Source organism: Chiloscyllium punctatum, chromosome 38 (genome assembly GCF_047496795.1).
Source record: "Chiloscyllium punctatum isolate Juve2018m chromosome 38, sChiPun1.3, whole genome shotgun sequence".
Classification (NCBI taxonomy): Eukaryota; Metazoa; Chordata; class Chondrichthyes; order Orectolobiformes; family Hemiscylliidae; genus Chiloscyllium; species Chiloscyllium punctatum.
Window position 1 is genome coordinate 32,034,598 of NC_092776.1, and position 13,367 is coordinate 32,047,964.

A 13,367-nucleotide genomic window follows, 5' to 3' on the forward strand; every position below is an offset into this window, starting at 1 on the left:
TTTCAGGATATCTCATGCTGTGAAAATGGTGATGGCAAGTATCTGTAATTTTAGTCCTTTAGCCAGCATCCCCTTACTGGCTGCTCCATTAAATAGTACAAAGGTCCTGTGATGGAGGAGGTTACAATTCTAAGCAATCTCTCTTCCAGCCACTGCAATTGAAAGCATCCATGAAACAAAAAGGGCACTGGAACAGTCAGGAGGAAACAGAATTGTTCAAGTAAAAATGAAATATTATTCACTGCACGAAAATAAAGGAACTACCAGAAGATATTTAAAGATTTAACAAGTAGTTCAAATGACATCTCTTTTGTGTATTCCTCTAATTGTAGATAAACTGAAAGCTTATCATTGTGATAAATTTAGATAATTTTACTAAACAGAACTACTGAACCAGAGTTCCTTTGCTTCATTTCCTGTTTTGAGGGGAAGTCAAATATCTAGGCAATCTTTTGCCTCTGAATTGTTCTGCATTGTATTCATGCATATTTATCCAAATATAGTTTGTTATCAAAACCGGTTAAAACAAACTATTGAAAGTTCCTTAGGAAGTCATGGAAATACACTTCCTGTGCACCTTCTGGAAGAAAACAAAGAATCATTTGACCAGGCTCTCACATCACCTGAGTGATCAAAATACACATTTCTGTTTTGTTCAATCTGAATGGAAAAAAACCGGACAGCACTTGATCAAATGTAAAACTCACATCAAACCACTGTTAATACTTAATTACACAAAATCTTGCAGAGGTCACTGCCAGACATCAGTGACCTATAAATAGCTATGTAATTTGAGCAAATAGAAGCAAAATACTGCTGGTGTTGGACATTTGAAATAAAAACAAAGTGCTGGAGAAACTCAACAGCTTCTGGGGAAGAGAAACAGAGTTAATGTTTCAAGTCCAATATGGCCTATCCTTGTCAAGTCATTTTCTCTCCACAAATGCTGCCAAATCTGCTGAGGTTATTTGAAATGTTATGTATTTTGAGCAAACTGCTTCCGGATGATTTGTTTCTTCGGCACACTGCCAACGTAGACTCATCTCAGCATCCAGGTTAGAAAGGATAACATTTAATATGTTGTACACATGGTGCATTTTTGAGAAAAACAAAAAGGTGGTGTAACAGGCAGAAACAGGTAATATTTCTTCGTAATTACACAGACCTCAATTTTCCATCCGATTAAGTTAATGGACCAAAAACTCAGGAATTACTATCTCTGGGCCCAATCTTATGGGTTTTTTGGGCTGAGTGCAAGTTGCACAGATTGTCTTAGAGGGATTTCAGCTGCAAATCCTGGTGAAATTTCTCGCTGTATCTGAGCAAACTTGTCTCATTAACTGCCTACCACTCCCTTATGGTATTCCTCTCATTCGATTCTATCTCCATCTTACCCCTCAATGTTCCCAGAATAACTCACCACTCAGCAGCTATCTACTGAAAGACCACATTCCTTGTAGCTGCACCATGTTTACAAAGTTCATTATGGTCCCAGAAAAGCACCGTCAATCCAGAGCTGCCTTCTGGATGGGGTGCTGGATTAGTGGTGCTGGAAGAGCACAGCAGTTCAGGCAGCATCCGAGGAGCAGTAAAATCGATGTTTCGGGCAAAAGCCCTTCATCAGGACGTTGATTTTACTGCTCCCCAGATGCTGCCTGAACTGCTGTGCTCTTCCAGCACCACTAATCCAGAATCTGGTTTCCAGCATCTGCAGTCATTGTTTTTACCTTCTGGACGGGGTGGTGCAAATGCAAGAGATCCTCTTGCCCCAAGACCAGCAGCGGAGGCCACAACACCAGATCATGTCTGGTTTGAGCTTGCCACCTGCATCAGTGCAATCTCAGTTGTCTGGACAAATGTCAAGCATTGTAGGAAGAAGGTCAATGACACCCTCCACTCCACCAGCATAAGTGCCACTATCTTGTCTCTGATACCTTACACTTACTCTATATCCGCTACTGTACCCACCTCCAACTATGGGTGGCTCAGTGGTTAGCACTGTCGCCTCACAGCATCAGGGACTCAGGTTTGACTCCAGCCTCGGGCAACTGTGTGGAGTTTGCACACTCTCCCTGTGTCTGTGTGTGTTTCCTCTGGGTGCTGTGGTTTCCTCCACAATCGAAAGATGTGGAGTTTAAGTGGATTGGCCATGCTAAATTGCCCATAGTTTCTAGGGATGTGTAAGTTAGTGGAGTTACCATGGGAAGTGCAGGGTTACAGGGATAGAATGAGGGGTGAGTCTGGGTGTATTGCTCTTCAAAAGAGTCAGTGAGGACTTGTTGGAACAATTTCCAACCACAGGGATTCGATAATAATGAAGGCTCGTGCCCCACCACTCCCACTACTGCCTGCAACATCTTCCCTCACTCACTGTCACTATACCACCTCTTAGACCACTACCTTGCATGCCCTATGAGCTCCTTACTCAATCACCTGGGTCACCTTCCCACCTGCTCCAGATAAAATTGCTATTTCACCCATTTTCATGCTCCATAATACCTGCATCTCTCTCATTCCAGAAGAAAAGCAGCCTCCAATAGGGCAGAGATAGTCAAGATGAATGGTGAGCTGTCAGACATTCAGCTCCTGTCTTGATTTGACCACCCAAGTGGCTAAATAACCATGTGCAAGATCTAGGACTAGTATGGAGGTTGCCTTTGACTTGCTGTGACATAGTTCCCTAACTGATGGCTACCCCTCGTGACTTGACTGAAGCCTACTGACAACCATGCCAAGTTTCCTTTCTTTCTGACTGAGCTAAATGGAAAGGTAAGACAGAAGTAAAATCTCTGGCTGACAGGGCAAAACAGAAAAAAACAAGGCAATGCAAGGCAGTGATGCTGTGAGCATCCAGGTAGGCTTAGAGGGAGAGAGTGAGTGCTATGGTAGCAAAGAGCCTAGGGAATCAGCCTGGTCCAGTTCATGAGCTAGGTGTGTTTCTCTCAGTGCAGTCTCCTTTTTGTTTTTGCAGCATTACAAGTTACTGGTGCAGCCCTGAACTGTAGAAGCGTGCTCTAAGTGGAGCAGAGAAATGTCAAAGGTTGACACATTTTGGATGCCAATATTTGTGGATATTGGGTGCCTCCCGCTGGTACCCATGCAGCATGCCCTGCAATATTGTTGCTTGGCCCAACATGAAGGCAGTTTGCAGTCAGCAGCAAGCTGAAGTTGCTAGGTACTTGCTCTGACTTGCATCTCCAGGATTCTCAACATGTATTTTGAAAGTGTATTTGGTAAAATAAGAAACTGAATATTAATGAGTCCATTAATAAGGTATTTGACAAGCAATTATCCTTTTGAATTGACAACTCACTGCTGCCTAGTGAGAAACTTGCCTTACCATTTGGCAAATACATAAAAGATGAAGCAAGATGTTCTTGACCTCAAGATCTGCCTTACTGGATTTCTTACTGATTCTGCCAAAAACTTTGTAATAGCCCACGTCACTCAGGCCCTAGTCAGATTCCACTTTCTAAGATATCCTGAGTAGTGCTGGCTGTGGGGATTGTTTTCACCCATTCATGATTAATTGTTGTACATTGGGCAGTTATATCTAGACTTTAGCCCGAGACTGACAGGTCAAAACATTCTTCTTTCCTCTCTTCTCCATGCCCCTACATTGGCAACAATTCCCAAATCGAAAGTCAATTTCAACTTCAATCATGTAATTAGGACATTTTGAAGACTAAGATAAATGCACATTTAATTTTGTGATTCTATTAGATCAACACTATCAACCTTTCGATCAACAGAAACATTTCTGCAACCTACGTAAAACAGATTTGTAGGAAGTGAGTAATAATTTAGACTAGCAATCTTCATTATTAGCAAAGTTTCCTCTTAAAAAAATTTACAATTAATTCTGAAGCCAATCTGCCAATAAATCAGCTGCAGCTGTCCTCAACATTCAGATTTGAATCAATAAGTGACAAGTGATGATCATGTGACTCAAATGACAGCCAATGACCAATAGAGAAACACCTTTGATAGTCAATGTCTTATGATCACTGAATCCCCCACTGTCAACCATCTTGAGATTTACCATTTACTAGAAACATATGAACATACAAATTAAAAACAGCAGTAGGCATTTGGTGCCTCTAGCATGTTCAACTATTCAATAAGGCTGATCATAATGTGTCCTCTACTTCACATTCCCACCTATCTTTCATGACCTTTCATTCCTTTACGTTAGTCAGGAATCTATCTACCGCTGCTTCAAGAAATATTCAATGATCCCAGCTCCACCACTCTTTGGGAAAGTTAGTTCCAAAGACTGGTGACCTTCTGATTTATACAGGAGACCTCTTCTATTTAAAAATGTTAGTACTCTGACAGCATTTTTAAACTGGCAAGTTCTACCACCAAAAACAGAGTAAGGCAGAAGATGCATTGGAACATCATCTCCTGCAAATTCCTTTCCAAGCCACACACTATCTGGATTTATATTATTTACTTCACTGTCATTGGATCAAAATCCTGGAATTCCCTTTCTAGCAGCACTGAGTATCCACCTTCACTAAATCGACCATCTTGATTCAACAAGATAGTTGATTACTATCTCCAGGGCAATTACGGATTGCTAACAAGTGCTGGCCTTGCCCCTGCCACCTACATCCCATGAAATAATAAATAATACAAAACACAACTACAGATTACATTAACTGATATGACACAGGGTTAGGCACATCCTAGATTGCAATATCCAAGATAAAAATGTCAGCCTCTAATAAAGTTAGGTAAATTTTAAATCCTTCATCACTGCCGGGAATTAGACAACAACCACCTATAATTACATTGCACCTTTATTTTAATGAAACTTCTCAAGGTGCTTCACAGGAGCACCTGTGAAACAAAAGCTCAAGGGGATATCAGGTTAGATGGCAAAAGGTTAGTTAAAGGGGTATGCTTCAAGAAGCACCTTAAGGAGAAAAATGAGATTTGAGACACAGAAGGGCCTGAGTAACCAATAGCATAGTTACCAATGGTAGAGCAACTATAATTGAGAATGCACAATACACCAGAACTAAATTAATACAAAGACCACAAAGAGTTGTATGGTAGGTGGAAATTACAGAGCTAGTGAGGGGCAGACATCATAAATAGATTTGAAAATATTGATGTAAATTTTAAAATCAGATGTTGCTTGACCTGGAGTCAATATAAGGTCAGTGAGGAAAGTAGGAGACTAGATGAGAGTTAAGACACAGGCAGAGCTTGGATGAGCCCAAGTTTACAACGGGCAAAAAGTGGGAGATTAGCCAGAATGTAATCGTCAGGTCGAGAGATAACAACAGCACAGATAAGGGTTTGTGCTGTAGATATGCTGAGTTGTATATAATTGAGCAATGTTACAAAGGTGAAATTAGTTGGCCTAAATGATCTTGTAAATATGAGATTGCAAACCCATCTCAGGAATCAAACATACGAAGTTGAAAACATTGTGGAAGGAGTGTTTAAACTAGAACTGGAGAATGACCTGCCCTAATGCTGTCAGCTGTAATTGTAAGTTGTTAAGTACCAAGGACATATGCTCAGAGTTGCTGGGTTCCTTGCTTAAATATGTAAATTGAGTTCCAATGACATCTTTGGAACCTGATTACAGTATTAACTTTTTTTTATTTCAAAAATATACTTTATTCATAAAATACTTTGATGATCTGTACAAGTGAACATGCCATACATATGTAAACATTCCATTTCCTTGCATACCGAAAACAGAGTAATCATTCCTATTTACAGATCTGTACAATTACATTTTTAGCTGAGGCGTCAGCAGAGCCCAAATGACTGTGGGCCCCCTGTTCTTCTTTAGGCAGGCAGAAGTTACACGGTGGTCTTTCCCCACCGCACCTTGGCCCCAAGCTTCAGCGCATCCTTCAACACGTAGTCCTGGACCTTGGAATGTGCCAGTCTGCAACACTCAGTCGGGGTCAACTCCTTCAGCTGGAAGATCAACAGGTTTCGGACTGCCCAGAGAGCATCCTTCACCGAGTTGATGATCCTCCAGGCACAGTTGATGTTCGTCTCGGTGTGCATCCCAGGGAACAGGCCGTGGAGCACGGAATCCCACGTTACGGTGCTGCTCGGGACGAACCTTGACAAACACCACTGCATTCCTCTCCAGACTTCTTCTGCGTAGGCACATTCCAGAAGGAGGTGTGTGACAGTCTCGATCCCCCCAGCAGCTGCTTCGAGGGCAGCGTGCGGTGCGGCAGAGAGTCCGGGCGTGCATAAAGGGTCTCACAGGCAGAGCCCTTCTCACCACCAACCAAGCCATGTCTTGGTGCTTGTTGGAAAGTTCTGGCGATGAGGCATTCTGCCAAATAGCTTTGACAGTCTACTCAGGGAACCGCTCGATAGGATCCGCCCTCTCCTTTTCCCGAAGGGTCTCAAGGACACTACGTGCTGACCACTTCCTGATGGACTTGTGGTCAAAGGTGTTTTTCTTCATAAACTTCTCCACGAAGGACAGGTGATACGGAACGGTCCAACTACTCTGAGCGTTCCACGGCAGCGAGGCCAGGCCCATCCTTCGCAACACCGGGGACAGGTAGAACCTCAGTATGTAGTGACACTTGGTGTTTGCGTACCAAGGATCCACACACAGCTTGATGCAGCCACACACAAAGGTAGCCATCAGGGTGAGGGTGGCATTGGGTGTATTTTTTTCCCTGTTGCCCAGATCTTTGTGCAGCGAGTCCCTTCGGACCCAGTCCATCTTTGACCTCCATATAAACTGAAAGATGGCCCGGGTGACTGCAGCGGCATAGGTTCTGGGAATAGGCCAGACCTGTGTCACGTATAATAGCAATGACAGTGCCTCACACCTGATGACCAGGTTTTTTTCCCGCGATGGAGAGCGACCGTAGCCGTTGTCGTTTCCCTGGCAACCCAAATCCAATGGGAAGTGATGCCAGGGTTAGAAACAACACAAAGGCTGCCACTTTTAATTCATTAGAACTTTCTTATGGTCCAGAACTAGCAGCACGACTGGATCGTTCCTTTGCTACTTCAACTGAAAATACCATCCACTAATTTGAATACAACAATCAAGATTGTTGGCTCTGAAAGTGATTAAACAATATCCCCATTTTCATAACGATAATGAAAAGCAAATGAACACTCAATTGTGAGAGTTAATGTTCCTCTGCATCATGATTAAAAATTTTACTTTATGAACCTGTATCAACAGCTGAGAAAGCAGCTTTATCTTCACCTTCCACAGATCTATCACACAGAGCTTACCAAAGCCAATTAGTCCTAACGTCTCCCCTCGGATTCTCGCTGCTCCTGATGCTACTTCTCGGATCTGCTCCACACTCTGCACTCGGGTTCCCTCACGCAGTGCCTGGTATAGCCAAGTGTTCCGCCGGTATAAATTCAGAATGTGACAGAGCGTGGAATCAGCTGTTTCCTCAACAGCTGCTGCTGGGATGTTACATACTGCAATCCCTGCACAAGAGGAAGAAAAGCACATCAGTAGAGGGAAAAGAAGGGAAAGCCAAAACTAAATCTAATGAAATGCAATAAAAAGCAATATCAAGTATCAATAACAAGCAAATGTTGGCAGTATTTCCTGGTGTAAAATAAACAATGGGGAAATCCCTCAGCCCATAACTCCCCAACTCTCATGTGAGACTAAAGTAGGTAATTTATTCTGATGAAGAGTCACTGGCCTCAAAACATTAACTTTGTTTTCTCCCTACAGATGCTACCAGACCTTTTGAGTTTCTCAGCCATTTCTGCTTTTGTTGTAGGCAATTTACTCATTAATTGTGTTTGCTCTGTTAGGTTTCTTTATCTTCATTATTCTTCCCTTATGTACTTGAACCATTGGTTCTCCTCTGGTGTCACTGCCTTGTTTTGAAATCAGGCATTTCAAGTGACAGCAAATCCATTCTGTTTCCTTCAATTTATTTCCAAGTTCTCCACTCATTGACTGAAGGTGCAGACTTTTATTGAGCTGTGGTTCTATTCTTCATATTGAATCTAGACAGTTTCCATTAGCCTGCTGTTCAGCTGAGATGAAAAGTATGTTGGACAGATTGGGTATTCACTCAGTGAAAGAATTGCCCATTTCTCAGCCTTCAGGATGGAAAGCTATGGGTTATGTTGTCATGACCATGAGTCAGAAACGCAGTGCTGTGGACATTTTTAGTCCTTAATTCCACAAGGTGTTTTTTTTTAAAAGAGATCTGTTACAGAAACAAGAACTGGAAGTGCAAGATCCTGGTGTGTGGGACCATAGATCATAGAGATGTACAGCATGGAAACAAACCCTTCCGTCCAACCCATCCATGCTGACCACATATCCCAACCCAACTAGTCCCACCTGCCAGCACCCGGCCCATATCCCTCCAAACCCTTCCTATTTATATACCCATCCAAATGCCTCTTAAATGTTGCAACTGTACCAGCCTCCACCACTTCCTCTGGCAGCTCATTCCATACACACACCATCCTCTGTGTGAAAAAGTTGGCCCTTAGGTCCCTTTTATATCTTTCCCCTCTCACCCTAAACCTATGCTCTCTAGTTCTGGACTCCCCACCCCAGGGAAAAGACTTTGTCAATTTATCCTATCCATGCCCCTCATAACTTTGTAAACCTCTATGAAGTCACCCCTCAGCCTCTGACGCTCCAGGGAAAACAGCCCCAGCCTGTTCAGCTTCTCCCTATAGCTCAAATCCTCCAACCCTGGCAACATCCTTGTAAATCTTTTCTGAACCCTTTCAAGTTTCACAACATCTTTCCGAAAGGAAGGAGACCAAAATTGGTGCCAAAAGAACTTCAAACACATTGTACTGTGATGTCTTGTGACTATAAAGGTAAAAGGGGGCTGACAATCACCTGCTCAACAGCAAGCCACCATCAGCAGATTTTCCTTTGAAGAATAGGGTTTAGAAAGCCAGCTTCAACTCTACTAGAGTGAATTAGTGGGACTGAGCGTTCTCATGTGTACCAGCCTGAGTTCGATCACAGCATGCAGTGATGGCCACAGGTGAAGAACCATCACCTAGTTACCACTGTGTGAAGACCCTCTGTTACTCCAAGTCCTACTATTCAGTTAGAAAGGAAACAGAATAACAAAAGACTCACTCTAATCCAGAATGATGGAATTCAACCATGGTCAAAGGTCAACACAACTACAGATTCTCAATCAATCTGAAAGCTCACCAACGTCAACACTAATGGTAACCCTCACTGCAATGGCTGCAATATTCCACTGTCTGCAGTTCATGAACAATTCACAGTTTGATCTATACACCCGTCCATTTAACATTTATACTTTTGGACTCACCTCTTATTTCTAATCTGTGTGAACGCGTGTTACATCACAAATTCTTCTTCTGTTTAGTAATCACCAAACTCTCTTTTCGTTAGTTCAAGAAAGCCTGGTTAAATGATCTCCTTCCATAACATAAGTTTGCTTGGATCTGGGAGAGAGATATCCATAAGGGAAGGGATCCTTTTTAAATTAATTTAGTTGCAGCAAACTGAAGGGGAGGTGAATAAAAAAGGGGAACCAGTTAAGACACTCCTCACTCATGAGCTTCAGAGCTTGCGAGGGACTAACCCATTTGGAACAGTAACAAATTGGACAGCCCTGGCAAGAGTCTGGTCATAACAATGGTAGCACAAAAACATTCTTGTGCACCTAGTGCTATGCTGGTTTGAAAGCGACTCATTGAGATAAGTCTGTGGATTAAATCTAAGATTTAGTTGGAGGATTTATTCCTGTATGTGTGCTCGGAAACACTGACCAATGCAATTCATGATCTCTCTCCTAGAAAATGGGATCAGTGAGCTCAGTTGTCTGGGTGGCTGGTTTGCAGTGTACCCTGACACCAACAGAGTGGATTCAATTCCTGTACTGGCTGAGAACACCACTGTATTCTCAACCTCGTCCCTCACCTTATGCATAATGACCCTCAGGTTAAACTATCACCAGTCATCTCTCTCTAATGAGATAACAGCCCTATGGTGCCCAGTCACTATGGTGACTTTACCTTACTTTACTGGGAAATGACAGGACAATTTCCTACAACTGGTAGCTATTCCTTCTATCACTTCGATCCCATGCTGTTGAGTTGTTTCTCTAAAGGTCTTTGCATTTCCACCTGTCTCCTTCAATTCCAGCTCATTCCCTAATCCCTCTTCCTTTGATGCGACATCTTCATTCCTTGGGTCTCTGAAGGGATTGGGATGTTCATCTACATTTTGACGCTGTATAAATGCACGTTTTTGATGGTGCCTAGAATAAAATGTGAATAATATGAACTTGGACAAACTGTCAGGAGGCATCTGGACTGTTGGAACCAGACTCAGATTAGAAGTCAATGTCTTCAGTTGAGAAGGGGAATAAGCTGGTATCAACTCAGGAATCACGTGGATTGCTGAAAGTTCAAATACGAACCTTTTTAAAAAAAAGGTGATAAGAGCTGTCAGCTATGACAGCGAATGACCTTTTAACTGGACATCCCAGGACAGTAAAGTCACTGAATTCCTAAGCATTGTTTTACATTGAAAGTCCATTTGCTACACTGCACATAACCGTCCTTGCTTTTGTTTTTAATGTACAAGATGTTGTCAGGTTCTCCAAAAAACAAAAAGATTCCTCAGTCAGAGCCTGAGTAATTTTCTCCTTGAAGTGAGAAAGCTTTGAGACAAAAACTTGGTTAGTGTCTGAGCCTGTGACACTCTAACGCAGTCCAAAAGACCCTGCTTGGTGATAATATTGTCATTGGCCTGTGAGGATCAAGGAACCAAGAGAAAAGTATACGAATATCTCCTACAGAACTGTTTCAGTATCCCTCCCTACATATACTTCCTAATATTGTGGCAGAGGTGCTGGGTTGAGCAGACTGGCATTGACCTTTTGAACTGCCACTGCCATGAGTTTAGTACCCAAAGCAACCTTTCAGGTCTTTTTGTGTACCTTCTGCCTGCAGAAGAGCTGGGTGACTCCAAAGAGCACAAACCTGCCCATAATCTCATGTGCTGTCGCTGCATGGTGCAGTGAGTCAAAAGAATCAATAAACTATATGTCCATGCTGTGAGGACACATAAATAATGCTGAAAACAAAATGAACAACTGCAGGCATTTATTGTATTTGTTACAATGTGTGAAATGCACCACTGAGAGTATTGTTCACTAAGTGGTGAGCTCTGTATCAATATTTAAAAGCCACAACCCTGTTAATTCTGTATTTGTTGTAGAGGCAGAATGTAATAATAATGGAAATGCAATACAGTATCACATTGACTCCAGTCTCCCTGCTAGTCTTCGAAACCATTACAATCCATCACTGTCACTTGAAAGCAAACTGGCAGGCTGATGCTTGCAGCTGTAGCTGCAGTTTGTAACTAACAGCAGTAAGTGGTAAATGCTTCGACCTCCGAAGAAACAGCATTCCTGAGGGGATATTTACACTCTTCCAATCTGTCAGATTCTGTGTACGTCTGTCACACATGTGTAAACTGAAGTCTAGCAGAGCTGCAGAGCTCAGTCCCATATAGTTAAGTAATATAAAATATCCTTCTCTGGACCAGATGCAAAGTATAATGAAAGAGAGGAGAAAGCAATGGAGAATAATATTGATATGACTCTAACCGTGTTTTAAAGCTCTGCAGTTTTCCCCAATTAACATGCTTTGATACTCAAATGTTTGGTTCCAAGCCAACTCTGGTCCAACAGCTCTACTTGTCTTTCTCTGAGTGGAAAGGCACCCAAAACAACCACCAAAAATCAAGGCATTTAAGCCAATTCCAATTCTTCATCCCAAACAAAGTTTAGGCCTATGCTCAGCATGCAAATCAAACTCCCCCACCTTTTCTGCTCAGAAGTGTTAAGCGTGCATAAGAAGTCAGCCTCAATATTATTTTACCTCAAATACTTACTCACCGTACAAGTTGGCAAATGGGATCAAGTAGTCAATATGGACCATGTTGACAAGATAACAAGGTAAATAAAGAGATGTTGGAGTGCAGGTTTATTGTTCGTTGAAAGTGGAGTCAAAGGTAGATAGGATATTGAATGGGGCCTTTGGTAACCTTGCCTTTATTGGTCAGTGCATTGAGCATAGGAGTTGGGAGGTTAATTTGTGGCTGTATAGGATATTGGTTTGGTCACTTTTGGAGTACGGCATGCAATTCTGGTCTCTTTACTATAGGAAGGATATTGTGAAACTTGAAAGGGTTCAGAAAAGATTTTCAAGCATGTTGCCAGGGTTGGAGGATTTGAGCTAAAGGGAGAGGATGAATAGGCTTTGCCCACTTTCTCTGGAGAGTCAGAGGCTGAGGGGAGATTATAGAGATTTGTAAAATCATGAGTGGCACAGAGAGGGTAACTAGACAAGGTCATTTCCCCGGGTGGGGGAATCCAAAAGTAGAGGGCATAGGTTTAAGGTGAGAGGGGAAATCTATAAAGGGGACCTAAAGGGCAACTTTTTCAGGCAGACGGCAGTGCACGTATGGAATGAGCTGCCAGATGAAGTGGTAGAGGCTGGTACAAATCCAACATTTAAAAGGCATCTGGAAGGGTATATGAATAGGAAGGGTTTAGAGGGATATGGGCCAAATTCTGGTAAATGGGAGTAGATTAATTTAGGACATCGGTTGGCATAGACAAGTTGGACCAAAGGATCTGTTTCCATGCTGTACATCTCTATATCTCTATATGTGGGATTTTAGGATATCCACACAGAACAGATCCAGGTGGATCTTCCAAAGGGAATTAAGTACAAAGCTGGTTTCAGGTAAAGTTTTGTTAACTTGTCAAAGTACTGAGAGAATTTCGTATTGGTGAAAATCTGGCATGATAATGTAAGAAGGAATGCATTCATTAAGAAGACAGCCAAGATCTAATGAGTCTGAAAATAGGTACCAGCAAGTGGCCTAAACTAGAAGCACGTATCTGAATGAGTCCTCAAAAATTGTCAGCTTGTTCACATTGTCAGCTTGTTCACATGGTCACCAAAAAGGCAAAGCATATATATGCCTATAAGATGACCAAATCTAAATCCAAATCTAGCAAAAAGCCTGACAGCAACAGCTAGCTGGTGTAGATGCTTTATGGAACCAGAATGTCTAGGGTTCTGACAGAAGACCAAAAGTACCAGTTTCCAATGATGTTTCAGCATGCAGTTAAAAAAAAACACAAGAACCCATATATTACATTGACAACATGGATGAAGCACCCATGAATTTCCACACACCAAGCAGCTAAACAATGGATGGAGAGATTCATTCAACCAATCACGCCTACTCCACCATTCAATGAGCGCATGCTGATCCAACAATCCTCAACTCCACTTTCTTGCTTTTTCCCCATAACCTTTGATTCCTTTACCAATTAAACATCTGC

The 13,367-nt window shown here is 42.3% G+C and overlaps 1 protein-coding gene across 10 annotated transcripts in view; it reads right to left on the reverse strand.

Moving 5' to 3' along the window:
- Positions 1–13,367, reverse strand: part of LOC140463507 (C-terminal-binding protein 2) — a 285,613-nt gene that overhangs the window by 36,879 nt on the left and 235,367 nt on the right. For all 10 annotated transcript variants that reach the window (XM_072557560.1, XM_072557562.1, XM_072557559.1 and 7 more), the window contains one exon: positions 7,249–7,455. In XM_072557560.1, coding sequence (XP_072413661.1) covers positions 7,249–7,455 — 207 coding nt within the window. The remainder of the gene's footprint in view (positions 1–7,248; positions 7,456–13,367) is intronic.